The sequence below is a fragment of the Salvelinus fontinalis genome, chromosome 16 (genome assembly GCF_029448725.1).
Source record: "Salvelinus fontinalis isolate EN_2023a chromosome 16, ASM2944872v1, whole genome shotgun sequence".
Classification (NCBI taxonomy): domain Eukaryota; kingdom Metazoa; phylum Chordata; class Actinopteri; order Salmoniformes; family Salmonidae; genus Salvelinus; species Salvelinus fontinalis.
In genome coordinates, this window is record NC_074680.1 from 35,361,162 (window position 1) to 35,386,069 (window position 24,908).

General features: G+C 41.2%; 3 protein-coding genes across 14 annotated transcripts in view; 2 read left to right on the forward strand and 1 right to left on the reverse strand.

The window, feature by feature from the left end:
• The window catches only part of ctage5 (CTAGE family, member 5), a 30,478-nt gene extending 18,960 nt beyond the window's left edge, over nucleotides 1-11,518 (reverse strand). For 3 of the 11 annotated variants that reach the window (XM_055865239.1, XM_055865238.1, XM_055865236.1), the window contains exons 1-14: nucleotides 11,289-11,421; nucleotides 11,055-11,188; nucleotides 10,870-10,956; nucleotides 6,046-10,723; nucleotides 5,731-5,862; nucleotides 5,472-5,587; nucleotides 3,634-3,765; nucleotides 3,412-3,522; nucleotides 3,196-3,267; nucleotides 2,932-3,042; nucleotides 2,704-2,775; nucleotides 2,465-2,569; nucleotides 2,081-2,203; nucleotides 525-636 (exon numbers count right to left, since the gene is read on the reverse strand). In XM_055865239.1, the coding sequence (XP_055721214.1) occupies nucleotides 525-636; nucleotides 2,081-2,203; nucleotides 2,465-2,569; nucleotides 2,704-2,775; nucleotides 2,932-3,042; nucleotides 3,196-3,267; nucleotides 3,412-3,522; nucleotides 3,634-3,765; nucleotides 5,472-5,587; nucleotides 5,731-5,862; nucleotides 6,046-10,723; nucleotides 10,870-10,956; nucleotides 11,055-11,188; nucleotides 11,289-11,421 (6,118 nt within the window). Of the gene's footprint in view, nucleotides 1-524; nucleotides 637-2,080; nucleotides 2,204-2,464; nucleotides 2,570-2,703; nucleotides 2,776-2,931; nucleotides 3,043-3,195; nucleotides 3,268-3,411; nucleotides 3,523-3,633; nucleotides 3,766-4,305; nucleotides 4,525-5,471; nucleotides 5,588-5,730; nucleotides 5,863-6,045; nucleotides 10,724-10,869; nucleotides 10,957-11,054; nucleotides 11,189-11,288 lie in introns of those variants that run through there. The other 8 variants (XM_055865244.1, XM_055865243.1, XM_055865241.1 and 5 more) reach the window with 8 other exon arrangements.
• gemin2 (gem (nuclear organelle) associated protein 2) lies at nucleotides 11,136-16,831 on the forward strand. Of its 2 annotated transcripts, none has more exons than XM_055865254.1 (11): nucleotides 11,136-11,212; nucleotides 12,102-12,230; nucleotides 12,335-12,419; nucleotides 12,546-12,635; nucleotides 12,729-12,788; nucleotides 12,887-13,000; nucleotides 15,639-15,683; nucleotides 15,806-15,874; nucleotides 16,130-16,240; nucleotides 16,414-16,472; nucleotides 16,563-16,831. In XM_055865254.1, the coding sequence occupies exons 2-11, from the start codon at nucleotides 12,109-12,111 to the stop codon at nucleotides 16,600-16,602; spliced, it is 795 nt and encodes a 264-aa protein (XP_055721229.1). In that variant the 5' UTR covers nucleotides 11,136-11,212; nucleotides 12,102-12,108; the 3' UTR covers nucleotides 16,603-16,831. The 2 variants fall into 2 exon arrangements, with proteins under 2 accessions (XP_055721229.1, XP_055721228.1); XM_055865253.1 differs by lacking the exon at nucleotides 11,136-11,212 and adding an exon at nucleotides 11,519-11,606.
• An 809-nt stretch (nucleotides 16,832-17,640) lies between these two features.
• On the forward strand, nucleotides 17,641-24,301 carry pnn (pinin, desmosome associated protein). Its single transcript, XM_055865249.1, has 9 exons — nucleotides 17,641-17,795; nucleotides 18,466-18,534; nucleotides 18,728-18,805; nucleotides 21,223-21,298; nucleotides 21,377-21,471; nucleotides 21,736-21,811; nucleotides 21,998-22,153; nucleotides 22,332-22,470; nucleotides 22,579-24,301. Exons 1-9 carry the CDS (start codon nucleotides 17,683-17,685, stop codon nucleotides 23,814-23,816), a joined length of 2,040 nt encoding a protein of 679 aa, XP_055721224.1. The 5' UTR covers nucleotides 17,641-17,682; the 3' UTR covers nucleotides 23,817-24,301.
• Nucleotides 24,302-24,908: the final 607 nt, after the last annotated feature.

Below are 24,908 nucleotides of genomic sequence, written 5' to 3' on the forward strand. Positions count from 1 at the left end.
ATTTGGCCGCCTTTCCTTCCAGTTCTCTGCTGCCAATGATTTGAACAAATTACAAAAATCACTGAAGCTGGAGACTCATATCTCCCTCACTAACTTTAAGCATCATCTGTCAGAGCAGCTCACAGATCATAGCCGATCTGTAAATAGCCCATCCAACTACCTCATCCCCATACTGTTATTTTTTCCCTTCTCCTTTGCACCCAAGTATCTCTACTTGCACACTCATCTTCTGCACATCTATCACTCCAGTGTTTAATTGCTAAATTGTAATTACTTCGCCACTATGGCCTATTTATTGCCTTACCTCATTTGCACACACTGTACATAGATTTTTTCTATTGTGTTATTGACTATACGTTTGTTTATTCCATGTGTAACTCTGTGTTGTTTATGTCGCACTGCTTTGCTTTATCTTGGCCAGGTTGCAGTTGTAAATGAGAACTTGTTCTCAACTGGCCTACCTGGTTAAATAAAGGTGAAATAAAAAAATGGGGTCAGCCTTGTATACATCAAGAGAATCTCACCTTGTCCTTCTCCATTCTCTGTCCCTTGTTTCCCACTCCTCTCCTCTCTGTTGGCGCCAACCTCCAGCACTGAGTCCCAGTCCTTCATCTTCAACAGGCAGTCTGTCAAGGACTGATGGAGAGAGAAGGCTTTACCATTCAAACTCAAATTTATTTTACTCTTGAAAACTTCTTGTGTTGTATACATGCAACAAAACACATACATACACTACATGTCCAAAAGTACGTTGACACCTGCTTGTTGAACACCTCATTCCAAAATCATGGGCGTTAACATGGAGTTGGTCCCCCCTTTGCTGCTCTAACAGCCTCCACTCTTCTGTTCCAATTCATCCAAAATGTGTTTGATGGGATTGAGCTCAGGGCTCTGTACAGGCCAGTAAAGTTCTTCCACACCGATCTTGACAAACAATTTCTGTATGGACCTCACTTTGTGCACGGGGGCATTATGCTGGACAGGAAAGGGCCTTCCCCAAACTGTTGCCACAAAGACGGAAGCATAGAATTGTCTAGAATGTCATTGTATGCTGTAGTATTAAGATTTCCCATTACTGGAACTAAGGGGCTTAACCCGAACCATGAAAAACAGCCCCAAACCCAGATTCATACGTCAGATTGCCAGATGGTGAAGCGTGATTCATCACTCCAGAAAACACATTTCCACTGTTCCAGAGTCCAATAGCAGCGAGCTTTACACCACTTCAGCCAACACTTGGCATTGCGCATGGTGATCTTAGGCTTGTGTGCGACTGCTCAGCCAAGGAAACAAAAAGTTATTGTGCTGACGTTGAGTCCAGAGGCAGTTTGGAACTTGGTTGTGAGTGTTGAAACCGAGGACAGACGATATTTACACGCTAAGTAATTCAGTGGTCCCATTCTGTAAGCTTGTGTGGCCTGCAACTGTTGCTCCTAGAAGTTTCCACTTCACAATAACAGAGCTTACCGGGGGAGCTTTAGCAGGGCAGACATTTGACGTACTGACTTGTTGGAAAGGTGCTATCCTATGACGGTGCCACGTTGGAAGTCACTGAGCTCTTCAGTAAGGCCATTCTACTGCCAATGTTTGTCTATGGAGATTGCATGGTGGTGTGCTCGATTTTATACATCTGTCAGCAACAGGTGTTGCTGAAATAGCCAAATCCACTAATTCAAAAGGGGTGTCCACATACGTTTGCGCATACACACACACCCTAAATAGCTCAACCTATTTGAGGCTATGATAATCTTCATAATGGAAATTCTTTATTGCTTGTTATTTAATTATAAATTGTATGTACTGTGTTTTGTTGTAGTTTTTTTTCTTCCACACAACAAAACACAGTACAAACAATTTATAATTAAATAACAAGCAATAAAGGATTTCCATTATGAAGATTATCATAGCCTAAAATAGGTTGAGCTATTTAGGATGTTTAACTTATGGTCATTTGAAACCCCAAGTAATCTTCCTAGTGGGTGTTGACTGGTTTTTCCAGTACAAGGCAAGGTACACAAATATTTGTTTTAGACATCTTACTGTATGTGGTTTTTGCCAGTGCAGTAATATGAATGCACACCTTGATGCGCTCATCTTTGTTGGTAGCATCCTGCAGCATTCCAGTGTAGGAGCTCTCACACATCCTCATCTCCTCCTCCAGCTCACTCATCCGCTCCCCCCAGCCCTCTGCCTCCTGGACCAGCTGTGGGAAGAGGGGGAGAGGGTGAGGACCCCACCAGACTATTAGACTCTTTCTGCTTAGGACAACCCATGCAGGTTCTTTGTGTAAAAAGAAACTTCAAATGCTTTGTTTTGCATTAATGGCAACAAAGGCTGATATGGAACTGGAGTATACCACTATTAGTGACAGAGCCACACACATAGATACTGTATCTATGGCTCTGATTAGTGAGGAGGCCTAGATATTGATGAAAATTTACATTTTTAATGTCAGGTTACATACCTGGCCATTTTTCTCCTGGAGCAACACCTTCTCTTCTTTTGCTGCCTCCAGATTATTCTGATTCCTTTCACTGTTCATGTCAAATATTTTCAGGGTTGTCTGTGCCTGAAATGATAACAGAATAAGTTACATCTAACCTGGCTCTGACTGGGTCAGATTTAAAATGCATTATGGGAAGGAATTACAATTAACATGTTGTTCATAATATATAACATTGTAATGGGGACATCAGACTTTACCTGTTCTGTCTGGGACTTGAGGTCTCTGGTTTCTTCTTCTAAGGTTTTCAAGGTTTCCTGCATATCTGCAATCTGAAGAATTGCACACAACACCACATCTCAAAAACAAACTGAAATATGAGAGCAAAGAAGAAAATGGAAAATAATAAAAATAGCTGAAACATGTCAACGCATAACCATCAAAACACAGGAAAAGGCGATGAGAAAAAAGTCCAAAGTCAAACTCACTGTCTCCTCCTGCTGCAACCTCCTCGCTCTTTGGATATTCAGGTCCTCCTTTAACTTTTCTATATCATTCCCAAGCTGTGTATTTGACTGTTTCAGCCTCTGGGACATCACCTAAGGACGACACCATTATAGTTTTACTGGGACTTGAAAGTCACACACACACCAAGTCCTTTTATACCACTTGGCAGTGTTATTTAGCTGTGATATATGGAAATGTCTCTTCAGTATTGAGAACAATCATACCGTGTAGTATCTCTGTCTTACCTCCAGATTCTCTCTCTCTGCGACATGAGCCAAAACGCCACTATTCCGCAGGGCAGTTTCCAGTTCTTCATACTAAAAAGGTACATAAACAGTAGCAAAGGCATTCATAACACACAGGTCCATAGAAAACATGTAATTTCAAAGGGAATTGCATTGAATAGTTTGCAAATCCAGTCAGAGACACACACACACAGGATTACTTGACATAGGCCTCACATTTTGTTGAACCTCACTCAAAGTCTCAAGGACTTTGCACTTTTCATCTAATAGTTCAGCCACCTTCAGGCCCATCCGCCTCTCTTTGCTTGAATACAGTCTGCTCTTTATCTGTGGAAACAATGGAACAATTTTGTGAGCTTGGTCACTCTCCAATCAACATAAAGAATGTGGTTGTTCATCCCTATACTTGCATGCTGATAATAGTATCAGACAACTTACACATTGGTAGAACCTGCAGCTGAACAATAGGAGGGTGCCCAACCCTAGTAAGGCAGTGACGATGACAGCTTCCCATGGCAGTCCATACAGGTCAGGACCTGGCCTTATGTCATCAGGAAGGGATGACAGGACCTGGGTAGAAAAAAAAATAATATATATATATATATATATATATATATATATATATATATATATATATATAATTTTTTTTTTTTAAGTATTATTAGATATGAGAAATTACTTATAATCATTATAGATCTGCTTTAGATATTTTGTTTCAGGCCCTGGATTGTGGATACATGGCACTTCAAACGTTCAACTTCCTCTAAACACAGAGACAACTTGTTGTGAGTTACTGAGAAGTAAAGTGATTGCCAATGCTATAAGGAGCCTCAACAAACTAACTAGCTAGCCAGCTACTTAGATAGCTAGCTAACTAACTACAACCGTTAGCTAGTTATCTAGCTAAGTAGTCAGCTAGCTTACGTTAGCTTACCAGGCAACAGTGCTCTCCTAGCCAACAAGACACGAGACACTGGCTAGATAAGCCTTATCTGACAGCCCTACAAATTAAATGATGTGGTAGTTGGCTAGCTTGCGTGATAACACCAGTTGATGTTTTTAGCAGCGATGGGTCCAAGTTAACGTTAGATAGAATGACACGTGACTCACATCTTTCGTTTTCTCCAAGGCAAGAGTGTAATAGGTCCTTGCTGTCATTTTGAAATCAGTCACTTGAGTAGCGACTGTCTCGCCACTTGTTTGATCTTCCATTTGTCGAATATTTCATTTAAATATTATTTTCAGGATTATGTTACCTAACGTAGAAAAAACGAATGCTCAGCTGTTACTTGGACCTGATAGTGGTAGCGGGTAACGTCATGACGCTGAAACGTACGGTGGAGGTTGTTGCTATTTTATGCACGCCAAATTCACTTAAACGACTCACTTTCGTTTATTTTTTCCTAAACGAATATTTATTGATTTATATAATTGTAATCCTACACAATAATGTATGTTATCTGACTTTTCAATCAAAAGAGTTATTGGTAATTGTTACAACACTCCCACTTCCTGCCTAACGTTGAGTTGGTATATTCTCAACGTCACCAATCGTAGAACGCCACACTGGCAGACTGAGGCGTATTTAAAGTGACACAAGCTGACGAAACATGCAAATTGTGTGAAAACAACATATATTAGTCAACCATCCCTATTCTCAAATAGTCTATAAACAAGGAAAAATTGGCATTTTTCTCCAGCTGAGACAGATTGTCACCAAAGTCCCTCTGCTGTCAACTGCCTTGCCCTATCAGAGTAGGCCCAGTTGTTGTTGTTGGTTGGGTGTTGACCTTTCATGTAGCTTTTCAGTGCTTTCCCCAGTGTCCAAAACACTACCCTTTACTCACCTGGTCAACATCCTGAACCTCCATCTGTATTCTCAATTTAAAGTCCTCATGTTATTGCACTACCATAGTGCGGGGAAAAGCCTTGTCACCGAAGCCAGAGCCAACTACAACTCCTCAAAGTGTTGAATGACTCATAGGGGCAGTGCAGATGACATGTTGCATACCAGAGACACATACCAGAGGTTTTAAAGGACCAGCCTTTTCAGCTATCTAGTCAATGATTATTGTCATGTGTGTATTGTGCTGTTATGTATTTGTCTAAGTCCAATGCCACAACCGAAGTTCCCTCTCTTGGAAAAATATGACATTCTATTGAGGATGATGGAGGCATCCATAGTGCAGTCCAATCATTTTAAATGTATGGGCTGTTTAGCTAATTTAATCTCAATAGATTACAAGGGGGGTAAAGTAGTCATATAACTTTCTTACCTGTACAGTGAGCCATTTTAGAAGAGCCTTAAGTGTCAGTATATGAGCAACAGCATCACCAGTGACTTGACGTGCAGAAGAAAAAAGATATTCCATCACTGCAGGCTCAGGTTTATCTGTTAAATATATTTCAAAGGTATAAATAACACAATAGTGAGTGTCATAATAATTGATCATATATTTTTACCAGCCACAGATGGAACCATTTTCATCTATATAATTAGTATGTTATTTATAAGAATGGACATAAATGCATTACATTTGTCTGTTAGTGTTGGGGTTTGGATGTCTCCCTCCCCAGAGAAATGTTCTCCTTTCAGGTTGGTTAGGTCTTCATTTTCATTGCGAGTGAAACAATCATCGTTGATGCAGTTTGTCTTGTCTGTTTCTGCTGGATAACATATAGACATTATGATACCAAATCATTTTAAAAACATGTAAGACCTTGTCAATAAATGTTTGTCAGATATAACACTTTGACAACTGCTAACCTTTTCAATGTTGACATGCAAGAGACATGGAAGAGACATGCAACCAAAATCAATAAATGTTTCTCATACTACTTGAGTAGTACCTTGATTGTCTTTTATACTGACAGGTGCTTTCACTTGGGTGAATCTGTTTTTTATGTTTGACAAGAGTATTTCTAGTTTTCGTAAAGGCACACATTTTCTGGATTGGTCTTCATCCTCCAGTACTCCGCCAGATGAAGTTTTTGTCTCATCAATGTGATACTGCAGGAGCCTTTCAAAGTCTGATATAATAGCTCGGCCATTATTACCATCTTGGCCATCAGTCAATGTCTCTGAGCTTCCTAGGCTGTAGTCAAGCCACAGGAGTTTGTGCTTCCCAAACATGTCCAACAAAGTAGTTATTTCATCTGCGCTGATTTGCTTTTGGATATTCTTGTATTCTTTCAAAAATGCTGTAGCTTTCAGCGAGTCTTCTACTGAGGTTGACTGAGACTGTGGTTCTGGTTCGTGGAGGTCCAGGTAAGGAAGAACAGGTGGAGGTTCTTGTTCCTCCTCTTCTTGCCCCTTTGGTTCTGGGTCTTCTAAGTCTTTGGAGTCAGTGCTTGGGATCACAAAGTCCATAGCATTTTCAAAGAAACTCCTAGTACCCTTGTTGACTGATGTGTCCGTGATTTCCTCTTGAGGGGGCCCTACTGAATACTGGTCAGATGGCATGTCTTGCTTTTCAGGGGGTTCACTGTGAGAAGTGGAAGTCTCATCCTCTCTTTCAACATTGGGAATAGATTCAATATCCCGATAACTGATTTTCTCAAAATCATCCTTCTCAATCACGTCCACGTTTTCAAAATCCTGCTGCCTATCTTCATCACTAATTGTGCTCTTTACATCTGTTGCTTCTTGATAATTAGACCAACTGTCTGAGAGGAAATTCTCACCTGAACACAATGTATCATGGTCTATTGTTCTCTCTGACTGAGTAATGACATCATAAGCTTCATCAGTGGGGGAAAGCTGACTAACTGCATGTGACTGATCAAAGCTATTTCGTCCATCATTGGTTTCCCTATCCTGTAGGCCTAATTCCTGTGCTCTCTCGTTTTCTAGAGTGATCTCATTATACAATCCTTTGGTCCCTTTTGAATGTACTTCCTGGCTACTGACTGATGAGATGTGATTCCTGTTATCTAGCGGCAGATTATTGTCCTCAATTGCTGTCGTCTGGTCACGCGTCATCCCAGATCTATCATTCGGGACGTTTTTCTCATCACTGTCTTTTTGAGATTCATGGGACTCCCTGTGGACATGAATGAAATCTTCTACTGACATGTTTTCTGTGTCTGCCTCCTCAAGGATTTCTGTCTGTCGTTGTTCATTTCCTATTTCTGTCTCAGGGGGAACTAGCTCTGAGCTGTCAGGATACATTTCAATTTTAGCATCAGGTCCGGAACTGCTCTGTTTATTTTCAAAGGCATGTGTAGGGAGAGTTGCTTGATCCCCATGGTCTCTCTCAACTTCAACTATTTTCCCTGGTTCTAGCCCCTCTATCTCGGTAACTTCATTAGGTGAATCTGCTTCCTCTATCTCAGATGCTTTGTCCACAATATAACGTTCCCCATCATCATTACCTTTATCAGATAGAAGATTGTTACTTGTAGTGTCAGCATTTAGTATAGTTGAGTCTAACACTAGGTCAAGGGTAATGTTTATCAACCCTATGTTATCTACAGGATCGGCCTCAACGTGCCACTCCTTGAAATGATCAGAGGAGGAAAATTCCTCTTGATCAACAACTTCTATTACATTGGAATTACTTTCCTCATAGTTAGAAGATAACCAGTCTTTCAGCAAAACTGAATCTATGTCTCCAACATGAGCATTCTTATTTGGTACCTCTAATCTATTCTCATTCTTGTCCTTACTTTTCCCATCCCCACTTGAGGTAATCAAATGATGTCCTTCCTCTCCTGATACATTTTCAATGACTGGATCAACTATGACAGGTTCAACTAAAGATAGGTTCAGGATAAGTTCAGCTATGCGAGGGTCCTGAGCATCATGCAGATGGGGGTCAGGTGTCTGTGTGACCTCCTCCAGCACTGAAGCATCCTCTGTACCTGGCATGCTTGTCTGACCATATAGCATCCCCACTCTGTCCCCACTGTCCTCTTCTGCTGGTCTCTGAGGCACTAGAATACTGTCGTCTCCTTTCTGATTGGAGGATACCACTTCAATACCTGTAGTGTCAATGTCAATGTCCTCCACCTCAGTATACATTACAGACGTATCCTCTGATACACCAGGTAGCTCCTCTGTCAGTGTTCCTGCTTTTGTCTGAATAGGAATCGAATCAAAGAGATTTGGAATCCCTGATCCTTCTAAAGCGTCCTGACCAACTGAATGATCAGTCTCAACATCATCCAGGCTATTTTCAGCAAGGTCAGCAGCAGGACTCTCTTGATGGTGATTAAGGGCATTCTCATCACTATCATGCAAAAGCGCTTCGGGGAGCACAGTTGATATTTTCAAGTCCTCTTCATTGTCTGGTTTGGGGTCCGACACTAATTGCTTTGGCTCTACATCTCCTTGGGAACTGACAGGTTCATTAGTAGTGACATCATCTAGGTCTAATCTACCTGCAGAATTGTGCTCATCATTTTCATTGATCTCAGCTCTAGATTTTTCAGCATCATCTTCAAGATTCACTATTCCGGTTGTGTCCTGTAATTGAGGGTCGTGGGACAAAGACATATACTTGCTATTTCCAAGTAGCTGTTTGAATGCCTCCAGCATTTCATTACTGTCATCTGTGTGATTTCTGTCATTTAGCGGCAGATTACTGTCCTCATTTGCTGTCGTCTGGTCATCCGTCATCCCAGATCTATCATTCAGGACGTTTTTCTCGTCACTGTCTTTTTGATATTCATGGGACACCCTGTGGACATGAATGAAATCTTCCACTGACATGTTTTCTGTGTCTGCCTTATCAAGGACTTCTGTCTGTCTTTGTTCATTTCCTGTTACTGTCTCAGGGGGAACTAGATCTGAGGTGTCACGATACATTTCAATTTTAGCATTGGGTCCGGAACTGCTCTGTGTATATTCAAAGACATGTGTAGAGAAAGTAGCTTCATCCCCATGGTCTCTCTCAACTTCAACTATTTTCTTTGGTTCTATCCCCTCTGCTTTCTCTATCTCAGATGCTTTGTCCACAATATAACCTTCCCCATCATCATTACCTTTATCAGATAGAAGATTGTTACTTGTAGTGTCAGCATTTAGTATAGTTGAGTCTAACACTGGGTCAAGGATAATGTTTATAAACCCTATGTTATCTATGGGATCGGTCTCAACGTGCCACTCCTTGGAATGATCAGAGGGGGGAAATTCCTTTTGATCAACAACTTTCATCTCAGCTATAGCTTTTTCAGGATCAACTTCAAGATTCACTATTCCGGTTGTGTCTTGTAATTGAGGGTCGTGGGACAAAGACATATACTTGCTAGTTTCAAGTATTTTATTGGCACTCTGAACCTTATCTATTTCTAATCGAGGGGGATGTAGAGCCTTATTGCTGTCATTACCATCATTATCATCCTTCCTACCTACAGAAGCCTCAGTAGAATCATATGGGATAGCCATCTGACAAGTAAGGGAGATCTCTGTATCTCCATCTGCTTCTGCCGGTTTTATATCTGTTACCTCATCACTTTGGGCATTTTTATAATTGTTAGTTGTATCGGCCTGAAACGGTGATACCAGAGTGTCAAACATGGATGAGAACACAGACTGTGACTCTGTTTCTGACTGAAGGTTGATATCTTTATCCTCTTCATCCTCAGCTATAAGTATATCCTCCTCCTCCTCAACATCACTCTGTTCTCCATAAAGGCCTACAATATTGTTATATATGCTACCATACCACCCTGCATCTTTCTCTTTTCTTAACTCACCATCTTCTTCCTGACTATGACGGTCCTCTTGGTTATAATCCTTAACAGGTTTTGAGGGGTGTGTCTCTGTTCTCTCTGCCTTCTTACCAGTGTTATCATCTCTCTGGTGCTCTGTTTCTTTTATTTGCTCCACTGTGGCATCATGATGAGACTGACTTGTGCCAACGTCCTGTGGGTCTATTGTGCCTGTCGATTCATCTCTGCCTGCTGCTTCTATTCTCTCTTCAACTTTATCCTGATTAGATTGACCAAAATGTAAGACATCTCTAATGCCAATATTCAGCCAGGATTTAGAGGGTGGGGGTTGCTCTTCCACTTCTTTTTCAATGGGCTTCTCCTCCTCTGGAGCTTTATGACCAAAACCAAAGGCGCTAGTCAGTCCATCTCCAAACCAGCCAGAGTTTTCAGTATTTTTAGTCTCTTCCTTCAATTGGTTCGCATCAATGTCCAAAGCAAGTTTCCTGCTCCTGAAAGACTCTTGTTCTGGGTTGTCTTCTTTGGGATTATCATCAGGTCTTTCACCACCTAAACTAAGCCATCCAGTTACTGTAGAGCCAATCCACTGAGACCCACCTTGTTCGCTAGGTGCAGGTTTGGTATCATCAGAGAAGTATTCCATTACAGCCTGATTGGCATCTTTGTTTCCTGTTTCATCACTGCTCTGTGCAAAACTTTGGGATAGAAAGGCATCTTTGGAAGTTTTAGAATCCTGAGCATCATTGGCTGCGATTTCCTGAAATTCTGAAACTAGATTTTCTTCATTGTCCCACTCACTGGAGTCATTATCAATTAATGAGCCATACTCATCTATGCAGAAGAAGTCTTGTTTCTAAAAGGAACATAAGAGTACCTTTAATTAACAGAATGTGTTTAACAAAATTATTTAAAGCACTGCTTATTCACCCTTCAATACACATGTATAACCATACATTCAGTTGGACCAAAATTCATAGAGTAATAAAGTGGAAAGATTACCTGTGTGGCCACTTCTTTCTCTGTGTTTGCATAAATTTCATCAACTTTCACAGCGTCTTTTGGGAAATAACCAAATTGTCTGTCAATCTGAAATACAGCATAGGGCACAAAACATTATTGCATAACAAACATACAACAAAATATATGTTATTCAATGTAATTTCAGTGACAAAAAAAACACTTACACTTCCTGCCCATAGATCATCTCTTTTGCCAGAGAGTTTGTGGTAAACAAATATCACATCCCCTTTTTTGAAGTTCAAGAATCTACAATCCTTTCCTCTGTGATCTCTTGTGGCCCTGACCCTACTCAGCAAGCCTATACACACAAAAGCCACATAAGGTAATGTATGAATAATTAATTTGTAATATATATGTTGCACATAGCCTAACTATTTATTTTCTTGTTATCTACTTACTTTCACATTCAGAGTCGCCACAAATTTTGAAGTCAGACAGCAATCCCCAAGTTAGAATTGGAAAAATGAAAATAGTAAATGTCCAAATGTATTTCTGTGAAGCAGCCATATCGACCCTGGAAAGTCCAGTCATGTAGAATGGTCTACAGTGAAACTGGGTAGTTAAAAAAACTGTGGTGAAACGGTGTTCCAAGATGAATAGTCATGTCGCGTTGAATTCCATTGTGCCAAATGGACATTGCCTTCAAGTTGTTGCAGTCACATCTCAACAAGTAAACATGTTTCAATGGCTAAATGAGGAGGGAATCAAGATACAAGGTAACTGAGGAGTAATGATTAACGTGGCAACAGTGCTTGCAACAAGAACGATTTAATTGACCAAGGCAAGGGCTGATCTATAAGCAATACAAACAAACAATGTTTATTGGAGAAGTATATCCCTTCAGGTGATTTAAATTATTTGTACAGTAATTATGGCGGTGTATATTTTGTTGTTAAAACAATATGTTATTGGTCATTATGTTGGAAAGCAACGCGTGGAAAATTATGTTGTAGACCTTGACCTGTGGAATTTGGAATGCCAAAATACACATGTAGCGTTATCTTTAAATCACCATGGCAACGGCCACATTCTAAACGCGTCATGATTCGCACTTGAAACAAAATGGCGTCACAGTTTATTTTGATGTGAGACTTGTGTCCTTATCCAACAAAACAACCTTTATAACAGAAGTACAGTAATAAATGCAAGTCTCATTAGTTGCCTGTTAATCTATCAGTATATCAATCCGACACTGAGCAAATAGTTTGAAGTTTCAGCATGAAATCCGACGTGGAGGAACTGATGCCCAGGCTTCTGCCTGTGGAAACATGCGACACTGGCGAAGACTTCAATCTAAACGAGCCTCCAAGAAATCCCCAGGAGTATTTGAGACAGGTTCAGTAAGTCCCGCATAGCTCTGTCTTTTCATAGTTTTCACGCATATTCCCAGGAAACACGCATTCACGTAATAAATAAAAAAACGCTGCTTTTCACTTTTTTTCAGATTAGAGGCGTCTCTCTGTCCTGATGTTGTGGTGGCGAAGATTGATCCAAAGAAATTGAGAAAGAAACAATCAGTTAACGTGTCGGTAAGTTTCACCATATAGGCCACTGCCACAAATAAAATGTAACTAGAGAGCCAGAGCGCACGAGAGACAGACAGAGTCTGTCTGTCTGACTGTATGTATAATTTCTTGTCAATTTCTTTTTGGTAGCTCACAGGTTGCCAAGCTGCTCCACAAGGATTTTCACCGAGTTTAAAATGGCAGCGACAGCAAGTCAGCAACTTCTCAGAAATAAGACAGGTAACTATAGATTGTATTATCACCTATACATTTCAAGTTATTTGTCACGTTGGGTTGAAGTGAGTTATTCTGATCATGTTTTACTACTTGCAGAGTATCAGTAAGCATAGAGAACACTGGAGTGGTCATGCATTAGATGACAATGTGTTAATGGTGAGTATGAGATTATGATTTTTTGTTGTTTTTATTGGTAAAAGTGAATTGTAAAATACAACATACCCTCTCTAACTATGTGTTTTGTCTATCTCCAGCCAAAACAGGATGCGGAGGAACAATGGAAAAAGTTCTGCCTGGGTGAAAATGTTTATTTGAACTCCCCTCCCATTGACCCTGGTGCTGAAGATCGAGGCCTTGATTATGTGAAGGTAATCTTTTAGACCAGGGTTTCTTAAACTATGGTTCCGGACCCAAAGCGGGCCCTGGGCATGTGAGCAGTGGGTCACGAGTTATGAGACTACATCTATAGTCTCACACTATTGTTTTCTTAATTTTGGTCATGGGAGGACGATTTGGGTCATGGGAAGATGCTACATTTCTCATTTGGGTCTCGAGCTAAAAAAGTTTAAAGAGTAACTTTAATTAAAAAACATTTATTTAATTGAAAACCAGATGTTTTTGAGTAAGTTATAGTGAAATGTCATTTATTGTCTTCATTTTGACAGTATGTTGCAAAAGTGATATAGTTTAGCAGTAATTCTAGCTCTTTCCCGTAGCGGTTCAACTCTACCATTGAAATCATCTCAAGGGAGGGTTTGGTATGAAATACACTCCCTTCAAGATGTGCTGGGTGGTCCCACCTCAAGGCTTACTATAAAAGCAGGTGAAAGTTTGCCTAATTTGGCAATGGTCTTGCTAAGTGGAGTGTGCTAATATATTTTGAATGATACTTCCATGACTAAACTACTGACCGCACACAAAAAAATTCAAAATGCAGTAAGGCACATTTCCGCACATGACCAAATTCAATGTTTTTGCTTACCATTTCATACACTGTGCTTTTACGAGAAAAAAACATGTAGGCTATGAGGATTATACGTTTATATTCGTGTCTACATCCATCGTAACAAGAAATAGATGACAGTGGTGGTCATGTCAAAGTATTTGTTTTTTTACCTCAGTTGTGATGACGTGGTGGTGCAGTCTGCTATGACACAGTTCAAATCAAATTTTATTTGTCACATGAGCCGAATACAACAGGTGTAGACCTTACCGTGAAATTCTTACTTATAAGCCCTTAACCAACAATTCGGTTCAAGAAATAGTTAATAAAATATTTACTAAATAAACTAAAGTAAAAAATAAAATACAAAGTAACACAATAAAATAACAATAAAAGCAGGTGAAAGTTTGCCTAATTTGGCAATGGTCTTGCTAAGTGGAGTGTGCCAATATATTTTGAATGATACTTCCATGACTAAACTACTGACCTTACAGGCTATATTTTTTAAAACATAAAAATATATATATATATATATTGAACTAGGCAAGTCAGTTAAGAACAAATTCTTATTTCCAATGACGGCCTACTCCGGATGACACTGGGCCAATTGTGCGCCGCCCTATGGGACTCCCAATCACGGCCAGATGTGATACAGCCTGGAATCGAACCAGGTACTATAGTGATGCCTCTTGCACCGAGAGGCAGTGCCTTAGACCGCTGTGCCACTCGGGAGCCTATATACAGGGGGTACCGGTACTGAGTCAATGTGCGGGAGTACAGTTTAGTCGAGGTAATTTGTACATGTAGGTAGGGGTAAAGTGACTATGCATAGATAATAAACAGTGAGTAGCAGCAGTGTAAAATAATTGTATTAATTGTTCAGCAGTCTTATGGCTTGGGGTAGAAGCTGTTAAAGAGCCTTTTGGACCTAGACCTGGCGCTCCGGTACCGTTTGCTGTGCGGTAGCAGAGAGAACAGTCTATGGCTTGGTTGATTGGAGTCTTTGACACTTTTTTGGGCCTTCCTCTGACACCACCAATTAAATAGGTCCTGGATAGCAGGAAGCTTGGCCCCAGTGATGTACTGGGCCGTACACACTACCCTCTGTAGCGCCTTACGGTCGGATGCCTAGCAGTTGCCATAGCAGGCGGTTATGCAACCGGTCAGGATGCTCTCGATGTGCAGCTGTAGAACTTTTTGAGGATCTGGAGACCCAAGCTAAATCTTTTCATTCTCCAGAGGGGGAAAAGGTGTTGTGATGCCCTCTTCACGACTGTTTTGGTGTGTTTGAACCATGATAGTTTGGCTCTTAGTTCAATAGTTGTGAGTTCTAATCCCACATTGGGCAGATATTTTTATTTTTTTTCATATGCTTTATTTACAATATTCATTCCGTGCCCACACTTCTAATTCTGAAAAGTGACCGCCTACCTGTGAGAGGCTTCGCCCTCGTAGTAGTTGTGGTCTTGGGTACTGTATAAAAACCTAATCTGTGAGTTAATTTTACAGTTGGATTAAATACTGCAATGCTGCTTGAATTGAATTCAGCCCCTAATTTTCATTTTCCAGGTGATGATTGCACTTTTCTTCCCAACACAATACTGAAATAAATGTGAGTTCACATTTCAACAAAAAAAAAAAAAACGCCCCATGGGGGATTCGAACTTACACCGCAAGTGGCAATAGATGTCTGGAAGTTAGTGCCTTAACACTGTAAGCTAACTGTCTAAAGCCATACATTTATATGCTTGCATTCATATAATGTAGTTATTATGCTTTCGTGAGAAAGTGTCTGGCTCCGGTACAATAATGTTTACCCACCCCAAAAATGAACATCTATGAGCAATCCCCCCCCCCACCCACAACTTCTCATCGGAATGCATTTTATTTTTTATTATTTGAAGGTTTTGGGCAAATGCTGAAATTGGGATTGAGAGTTACCCTTTAAGAACCCCTGTTATAGTGGAAATATCTGACCATAGATAATATACATCATGTAAGTTTTTTGTATAAAGAGTTTGCCATTAATCATGTGTCTGATATTTAACCACTTGTTTCACCAGGTTGGTTTTCCACCTTTCCTTAGTATAGTGAGCAGATTAAATCAGGTGAGTGTTTTCACAGCATTGGCATGACACTCACTGCAATCCTCCCTCATCAGTTGATGCTTCTAATCATGACTTCAATGACGGTACTCGTGTTTGACACTCAATTATATCTTCCCTACTAGGCCACAATCTCTGCAGTTTTGGAGTACTTGATAAACTGGTTTGAAGAGAGAGAGTTTGTCCCACAGTTGGTAAGTTCAATTTATTTAATGTCATCAACACAATTTGGCATTTTTAATACTTTCCAGGTTTGGGGTCAATTTCATATCTATTCCAGTCAAGTCAGAAAGTAAACCCAATTACAAATTGTCCTAATTAAAAAGCATTGAAGAGAATTTGGAATTGACAGTGGAATTTCAGTTTACTTTCTGAAATGACTGGAATTTGAAATGGAATTGACCCCAACCATGATGCTTTCATGGCTAATATGTGTTCAACTTCTCTAGGGAAGATGGCTGTATGCACTGCTGGCTTGCCTTGAGAAACCTCTTCTCCCTGAAGCACATTCCCTAATAAGACAGCTGGCCAGACGGAGTTCTGAAGTGCGGGCCAATCTGGTAGGATGATATAGTGGCTGGTATTAATGGATGTTGAGATGAGAAGTTGCGAACCAACTTCCTTAAGTGTAAAATTCATGTTCAAATACAGCAGATTCTCAAATGTTTGCATGATAATGTTTGATAAGGATGAACAGGGTCATTCTTCATTTTTTCTTTCTTTACCATTACAGGAAAGCCAGGAAGATGAAAGGTTGTCTCCTCTAAACTTGATGATCTGCCTTGTTGCTAGGTAAGCTATGTTATTTGACTTCACAAACACTCACAGCCAGGAAAACTTGTCGTTTGATAATCATATATATATATATATTTTTTTACATAGGTACTTTGATCAGAACGACTTGGCCGATAAGGAGGACTAAATGGGTTAATGTGATGAAATCCACGATTTGAGGCTGAAACTGATCACACCATGAACTGTAGCTCTATGAACCCATCATCATGCTCAGATTTGGTATCCATGGGAAGTTGCACTGTGGCGATTTGTGAAGAAAATGTACCCAATAAATTGTGAAATTTGACCGTTTTTTTCTATTATAGGTTGTTTTCAACTTCTATTGTTGGAATTAAATAAAATGTTTGCTTTCACAATTGTTGTGTTTTCATCTTTACAAGCCCACCACTGCTATGTACCATAAAGAAAAACTGTATGCCATACAGACATCAGACATACACATAAATCCATTGTCCTGAAGGAGTGTTTTAGAAACCAGATGTTTTAAATGCCACTTTTCTGTGGTGTAACTTTAGGATCAAAGCAACCAAATTACTATTATTATTTGTCATCATTAGGGCCCTGTGTTTTGGTTAATAATGTGACATGACCTGAATTATAGCCTTTATTTTAAGTATTTTACAAAAATGAGAATTGAACCAAAAATTAAAACAAGTGTCTGAGGATGGTGCTGCTGACCAAAAGAAAACGGGACAGTTTGATGAAAAAGCGTCAAATCAAGGTCATATGACATGATTAAACAATATACAGGACCTAGTCAGAATTAATGGTCGAGTTCGTTTTGCATGGGCCGGTGCCCGGGTGGAGATTTCACTTCAGGACCAATGGAATGGTCTAAAATGTACAAACTCCGCCTACCCGGGGCCATGCAAAACGATCTTGCTCAAAGAAAATATTTGATTATCGTCAAGAAAATACTGGACATGTGGCGATTGGAGAATGCTCACATTTATGGTCATTGCTTTCTGGAGTCCTTGGGACGTCCTTACCCCCATTGAAGTTAACATTGAAAATGGTTGGGTTAGGGATGTGCTAAGGATTCCGGAAAGCAGTAACCCACAATATATGGACGTGTACGTTTAACTACGCTAATGAAGTTGTCAATTGGGCATTTGAGTTGTCAATCAAGATAGTGAAACGCGTTTATCACCCCCCATGATGCATTGCGGCGAGCGACCTGTGAGAGGAAGCTTGTTATTTAGCTAAGATGGCGGTGGTAGTAGGTTCTTTGCAAGCCCAGCTTGAGAAAGCTAAAGAGAGTTTGAAAAATGTAGACGATAATATTCGTAAATTAACTGGCCGGGATCCTAATGAATTGAGGTAAGACATACTGCATTTTGAAACGCAACATTGTATTCCATTTTTCATTCGTCTTAGTTAGACGAATAAAGGCTGAAAAATAGAATACAATGTTAGCTAGCAATATACGCCAGTCCCAGGGAAAAAAATGGCATCTCCCATTCTCGTGCACAACCAGGGTGCGTGCTGTATAATCGAATCGACTTTGTGCTAGTTGTCTAGTTAAATGGAAGTATATATACTTAAATGGCTTACTGGAGTTTTTACTTACCGGTAGGTGGCAGTTGGGTGGTTGCCGTTACTCATTCATTATTGTGTAATTGGCGAAGTAACATTAAGTTAGCGAGAGAGTAGTATTATTATATATATTTCTCTGCTAGCAAGCTAACTTGCTCAGTCCTTGTCAGTTACGTTTTATTATACAATTAACGTTAGCTTGCTAATTAATAACAGTAACGTTTCTAGCCACGAGCTGGCTAGTTTGATACAGTTTCATGTACTGACTTATCGGAGTAGAAGTAACGGTAGTTAGCTATGCCACTGATTTATTATTGTCTATCCATTCCAAATGGAGCAACGTTAGCTAGCTAGGTTTTCTAAAATCAATCGCTAACAATGACTACAGCTCTGGTCCATCTGTGTATGTTACAGCTAAATCACAAGAGGTAGCTAATCTCTATCTTCCTTACAGACCTGGCCAAGCTAGAAGGCCAACCATCCCAGGTGTTGGAGGTAGGGGACGTGGAATCAACTTGTTGAGGTAAAACATTTTGCCTTACTTTCCATCAGTTGGTGTCAATACTTCTACACCTGCATTGCTTGCTGTTCGGGGTTTTAGGCTGGGTTTCTGTACAGCACTTTGAGATATCAGCTGATGTAAGAAGGGCTATATAAATACATTTGATTTGAATACCTCTGTCAGAGCTTTATGTAACATTTGTATTTGTCTACAGACGTGGACTCTCCGACATTGGTGGAGGACCTGGAGGACCCCCAGCTAAACAGAGGGACATTGAAGGGGCCCTTCTGAGGTTAGAATAATCTATAGATCTGCCCTTTTTCCTGCTGTAGCAAAAATGAGTCGTACTCACTCTGCTCAAATCAAATTATTTGTAACCTGGTTAGCAGATGAAAATGTGAGTAACGAGATGCTTGTGCTTCTAGTTCCCGACAGTGCAGTAATATGTAACAAGTAATCGAACAATTCCCCAACAACTACCTAATACACACATCTAAAGAAAGTGGTGAATGAGAATATGTATGAGCAATGGCTGAGGCATAGGCAAGGTGCATTAGAGGGTATATACATGTGATATGAGTAATGTAAGATATGTTAACATTTAGGTGCATTGTATGAAGTGACTAGTGATCCACTTAATAAAGTGGCCAGTGATTGGGTCTCAATATAGGCAGCAGCCTCTGTGTTAGTGAATGCTATTTAGCAGTCTGATGGTCGAAATATTTTTTTTGATGCAGCTGTACTGACTTTGCCTTTTTGATGATAGTGGGGTGAACAGGCTGTGGCTTGGGTGGTTATTGCCCTTGATGATATTTTTTGACCTTCCTTTGACATCAAGTGCTGAAGGTGTCATGGAGGGCAGTTTGCCCCCAGATGATGCGTTGTACAGACCGCACCACCCTCTGGAGAGCCTTGCAGTTGTCGTACCAGGCTGTGATACAGCCCAACAGGATGCTCTTGATTGTGGATCTGTAAAAGTTAGTCAGGGTTTTGGGTGACGAGCCAAATTTCTTCAGCCTCCTGAGGCTGAGGCGCTGTTGGGTGGACCATTTCAGTTTGTCTGTGTACGCCCAGGAACTTAACTTTCCACCTTTACCACTGCTGTCCCTTTGATGTGGATAGGAGGGCGCTCCCTCTGCTGTTTCCTATAGTCCAGGATCATCTCCTTGGGTTGACTGAGTGAGAGGTTGTTTTCCTGACACCACCCTCCGAGTGCCCTCACCTCCTCCCTGTAGGCTGTCGCGCGGCGTTGTTGTTGGTGATCAAGGCCACTACAGTTGTGTCTGCAAACTTGATGACCGAGTTGGAGGCGTGCATGGCCACAGTCATGGGTGAACAGGGAGTACAGGAGGGGGCTGAGCACGCACCCTTGTGGGGCCCCAGTGTTGAGGATCAGCGAAGTGGAGATGTTGTTTCCTACCTTCACCACCTGGGGGTGGCCCGTCAGGAAGTCCATGACTGAATTGCACAGGGAGGGGTTGAGACCGGGGCCTCCAGCTTGATGATGATTTTGGAGGGTACTATGGTGTTGAATCCTTTTGTCAAGATGGGTAAGAGCAGTGTGATGGCAATTGCATCTGTGGACCTGTTGGGGCAGTATGCAAACTGAAGTGGGTCTAGGGTGGCTGGTAAGGTGGTGATATGATCCTTGACTTCTGTCATCATTAAGTGCTTTGAGAGTAGTGAGTTCTCAAGTGAAGGCTCTGCCTGCAACTTCAAAATCATTGTTGCTCTATTGACGTGCCTCTAAGTAAATTGGGTGATAAATTGACTACTGTTTTGGTTGGTTTCCCGAGCGGAAGACTGCGGTTCAGATCTCACCCTTGACAGAGAATTGCATCAATGTTTTTCAGGCTTGGATGCTTGGATACACCTTCACAGCAAAAAAATCACGTGCAATGTAGGGTATATAACCAAACAAATTAGGCCTGGCTTTCAGCATGAATCTACTATCCATTACTGCAGGGGGCTTTCTCCCTGGCCTTAGAGCTTGGTGTTTCTGATTGTGATTTGTTTAGGGAGTGTAGTTGCTTTTCCTTTAGCCAGCTGTTGGAAGATTTTTAAATAAATAATTACAATAATAGGAAAACATTGTCGGAAAATACACATCCTCAATCACTTTTGCTTTGCGTGGAAGTTGGTTCAGGTTGTCTTTCAATCGAGTCATCTTAATCCTCTGCCTGTCCACATTGTCTTGAGTGGTCTGTCAATTGGAACTTTGTATCAACTGGTTCTGGATGCAAACTTTCCCGTGCCATCAGCTCCGTGACAGCATAAGCTGTATGTGTGCATGGGTGAAGTGTTGTGGTATTTTAGGATGTTTTGCTGGATTAATATCCCTGAAAGAGAAATCCCCCGTATTTAAATGAGGTCATTTTTGCTTCTCTCCCTCTAATGCCTGGTCGAGTAGTTGGCTTAAAAAAAATCTGTGGCAATCAGTTAGCTACTGTACCAACGATGGATTCAGAGACAAGTAAAAAATAGACATAGAGCCCAAATAGGTGGACATGTGCAAGAAGCCAACTTTAACTTGGTAGGCTGCCATTCCCCCTTACACAATTATTGCAGTCACTTCCATGTGGTGTCAATGAATCGGCAGTGGGCACTCCTAAAAAGGCATTACCTACACCTGGTGGTATTCAAATGGATTTCTATTTCATATGGCCGGTATATCACGCATTTGTCCTCTTGCGTGTCTTTATTGTATAGGCTGGCCGGTGACCAGCGAGCGAGGAGAGATTCGCGCCATGACAGTGACGCTGAGGATGATGACGATGTCAAAAAGGTAAATCATTGTACACTGAATGTCTTTAATCTTTTCCCTCAATGTTTTAACTCCCCGCTTGCCGTTCTCCATACACAGCCAGCGTTGCAGTCATCAGTAGTAGCTACCTCCAAGGAGCGTACGCGTCGAGACCTGATTCAGGATCAGACCATGGATGAGAAAGGAAAACAAAGGTAATGCATCATTACGTATGCGTAAGGAATAAGTGGGAGGTAGGTAGCCTAGTGATTAAGAGTGCCAGTAACCGAAAGGTCGCTGGTTCGAGTCCCTGGACCGACTAGGCGCTAATCTGTGCCCTTGAGTAAGAGACTTTACCCTAATTCTGCCTCTAAGTTGCTCTGGGTAAGAGCATGTGCTAAATAATTTAACTATTCTATTTCCAAGAAATCATGTAAATTATCATTCTAGTCATTGCTTTTGCTTCTTTTTCCCTATAGGAATCGACGCATGTTTGGCCTGTTGATGGGAACGTTACAGAAATTTAAGCAGGAATCTAATGTGGCAACAGATAGGGTAGGGATAACACTTTACTCCAATATGTGCATCAATGAAACTAATCACTGCTGTTCAAATACTGTAAATGCATAAAAATTTGCCTTAGCTTTATGCTTGGTGAAAATGATTCCAGCCATTAGGCTATAGTTTGGAATATTTCCCAATGGGAAATTCATTTTTGTTTAATATTTTATCTCGTCTTAGCAAAAGAAACGCATTGAGATTGAACATAAATTGGAAGTTCAAGCTGAACAAGAACGCAAGAAAGTAGAGGGCGAAAGACGAGAGCTCTTTGATGAGAGGCGTGCCAAGCAGACAGAGCTAAAACTGTTGGAACAGAAAGTGGAGCTTGCTCACTTGGTAATGACCTTTCTTGAAAGCAATATTAAATCTTACTGGTTATGGTGTTGCCTTAGAAAAACAAAAACGAAGGAAATGTTAAACCAGTAGGAACATTGCAGTAAGATGAAATTAAACCCTTGTTTTCCCCACATGTCAATGAGGAGATTCTGTGCTCATTAACTTTTTTGTATTCTAGCAAGAGGAGTGGAATGTGCACAATACAAAAATTGTCAAGTACATCCGCACAAAGACCAAGCCACCCATATTCTATCTGCCTGGGAGGATGTGCTCAGCCACTCAGAAGCTCTTTGATGAGTCGCAGAAAAAAATGAATGGTAAGCAATTGTCTTTAGCCATTCCTCTGCGCTCGATAAGTGGCAATACACGTCCTTGGTGTGCGTGGTCTGTCACTGAATCTGTTTTTGTTTTATCCCTGTTTCCAGTTATGTTTGAGGAGAGACGCGAGGCGTTTGCCGAGTATCTGAATAAGATGGAGGCTCGGCCTCAACGCCAGTCTCTGAGGGACAACGCTCTGGGTAAGGACCTGAAGAAAGAAGAACAAGAGGAGGGTAAGCCCATGGGTCAGGTAGTCAAAGTGACAGGTAATCGGTTTAATGTGGAGATGGAGGACGAGGCATCACTAGAGAAGGAAGAGGGGGATGTGGGTGTAAATCGTAAGGAGGACAGAAAGAAAAAGACAGAGAAAGTCAGGGAGCAGGCACCTAAGAAGGGGGAGAATGAGGAAAATGGTCAAGACATTAGAATAGTGGAGTTCAGAGAGGTGGAAGAGCAGATGGAGGTTACTGCAGTGGTGAGGGAGGCTGAGTGGCAGGTCGGGGATCAGGATAATAAGATGGAGGATAGTTTGGTGATAGGTGGGGCAGAGGTAGGTAATGAGAAGGAAGCAGATCAGCAACAGGTTAAGGTAGAAAAGGAAAATAAGCCCCTTCAGAATCAGGACCCCACAGCTGTGTCAGGCGACCAGGAGAAAAGCTTTGAAATGCAACCAACCGAAGATGAAGAGCCACATACAGAAGTGTCCATACCCTTGCTCTTAGAGCCCAACCCTAGTCTGGAAGTCTCTGATGGAGCATCTATAGCCCCTGAGGTTCAGATCCCCCTGCTGGAGGCTGGAACAGAGCCTCTCACAACAGAGCAGAGCCAAGAGGCTGATCAAGGCGCAATGAAGCAGACCGTTGATGTCCAGCCTGCCCAGTATGATGCTGCCCCCAAGGAGCTGGAGCCTCTGATCGAGGAATCAAGCAGGGGACGTGGAAAGCCCAAGTCAAAGGACAAGAAGGGAGGTGGTGGCAGCAGTAGCTCCTCTAGCAGCTCCTCTGGCTCCTCGTCCAGTGGGAGCTCCGGCTCCTCTAGTGGCTCCTCCAGCAGGAGCAGCTCCTCCAGCGGCAGCTCCTCTTCCAGCTCCTCTAGCAGGAGCCGCAGCCGGGGGAGGAAGGACAGGAAGCATAGGAGGAAGCTGTCCGAGGGGGAGAGGAAGAAGGGAGGTGGTGACAAGAGCCAGAAGTCGTCCATGGGCAGTGGTCGTGAATCCAAAGGTTCCAAAGACAAGGGCTCTAAGTCTGACAGGAAGAGGACCAGCTCTGAGGGCTGCCGGTCAGGGAAGATGTCCTCTCGCAGTGACCGGGATCGCAAGTCTGCTAGGAAGGAAAAAAGACGTTAAAGTTGTTTTTTCTGTCATGCTTAGTTTCATAAGTGAAATGTTGTGGATTTCTTTAAATGGAGTTCCACAGGGTAGGGAAACTTGACTGCCTTAGTGGATTTCTTGGAACAATGTGGGTTTTTAAATCAAATGTTTCTTTCTCTAGTCCCCATTCAGTTGACAGCCCTGCTGCGCCGGTGTCTGGACTCATTTTACTTAGTTTTCTTTTATTTGATTGTTCTATTTGGTTTTTAATTGTTCCTAAACAGGTGCAATGTGAAGAGGATGGCGTATTTTCTTTGAATCTAGTGTTAAGCTATGGGGTAGTAGTGTAATGTTGAGGAATTGTAACATACAGCTTTTTTATTCATCCAAAGCCTCAGACTGTGTGCAATGTCTAGCTCTGCATTGTGCATGACACTTGTTTTGGAAAGTAATGTTTTTTTTGTTTTTTTTTTTCTAATGAAATTTAAGGATCAATAATTAAAAGAGAAAAAAACAGGTCATATTCTTGTCATTAATGGCTCACATCTTAATGATTTCTTATAGCCTAATGGTCATTAAATGCTACTTGTTGGTTAGGATGCAGAACTAATGAAACCCATGCATATTGTTTTAGGGTAACTGATTTAAAAGCATTTTTTTATATAATTGGTGGATACCCTCTTTAGAATGGATACGTGACACATGATGCTCCAGACATAGTGCCTTTGGAAAATATTCAGACCCCTTGACTTTTTTCACAGCCTTATTCTAAAATGATTAAAGATTTCATCAGCAATCTATACACAATACTCCATGATGACAAAGCAAAAACATTAACTTTATTTCAACAAGGAACACAAAGATCTCTTACAGCTGTGCCCTGCATATACATTTTAACACATACAGTTTTAGGTACAATGATTAAGAAACTACACAAGACAAACAAAACAATACAGCAACAGATTCAATTTACACACAGGGTATTCCCCTAACAGCACAAGAACTGGTGGCAGCATCATGCTGTGGGGATGTTTTTTTAGAGGCAGGGACTGGGAGATTAGTCAGGATTGAGGGGAAGATGAACAGAGCAAAGAACAGGGAGATCCTTGCTGAACACCTGCTCCAGGA

What these genes read in the sequence shown, in the direction of transcription:
- gemin2 (XM_055865254.1), top strand. Translation starts at nt 12,109, where the DNA reads ATGAAATCCGACGTGGAGGAACTGATGCCCAGGCTTCTGCCTGTGGAA. An exon ending in GAGAGTTTGTCCCACAGTTG is followed by an intron (nt 15,875 to 16,129) that starts GTAAGTTCAATT and finishes CAACTTCTCTAG; the next exon opens with GGAAGATGGCTGTATGCACT. An exon ending in CTGAAGTGCGGGCCAATCTG is followed by an intron (nt 16,241 to 16,413) that starts GTAGGATGATAT and finishes TTACCATTACAG; the next exon opens with GAAAGCCAGGAAGATGAAAG.
- pnn (XM_055865249.1), top strand. Translation starts at nt 17,683, where the DNA reads ATGGCGGTGGTAGTAGGTTCTTTGCAAGCCCAGCTTGAGAAAGCTAAA. An exon ending in CTAATGTGGCAACAGATAGG is followed by an intron (nt 21,812 to 21,997) that starts GTAGGGATAACA and finishes ATCTCGTCTTAG; the next exon opens with CAAAAGAAACGCATTGAGAT. An exon ending in GTCGCAGAAAAAAATGAATG is followed by an intron (nt 22,471 to 22,578) that starts GTAAGCAATTGT and finishes CCCTGTTTCCAG; the next exon opens with TTATGTTTGAGGAGAGACGC.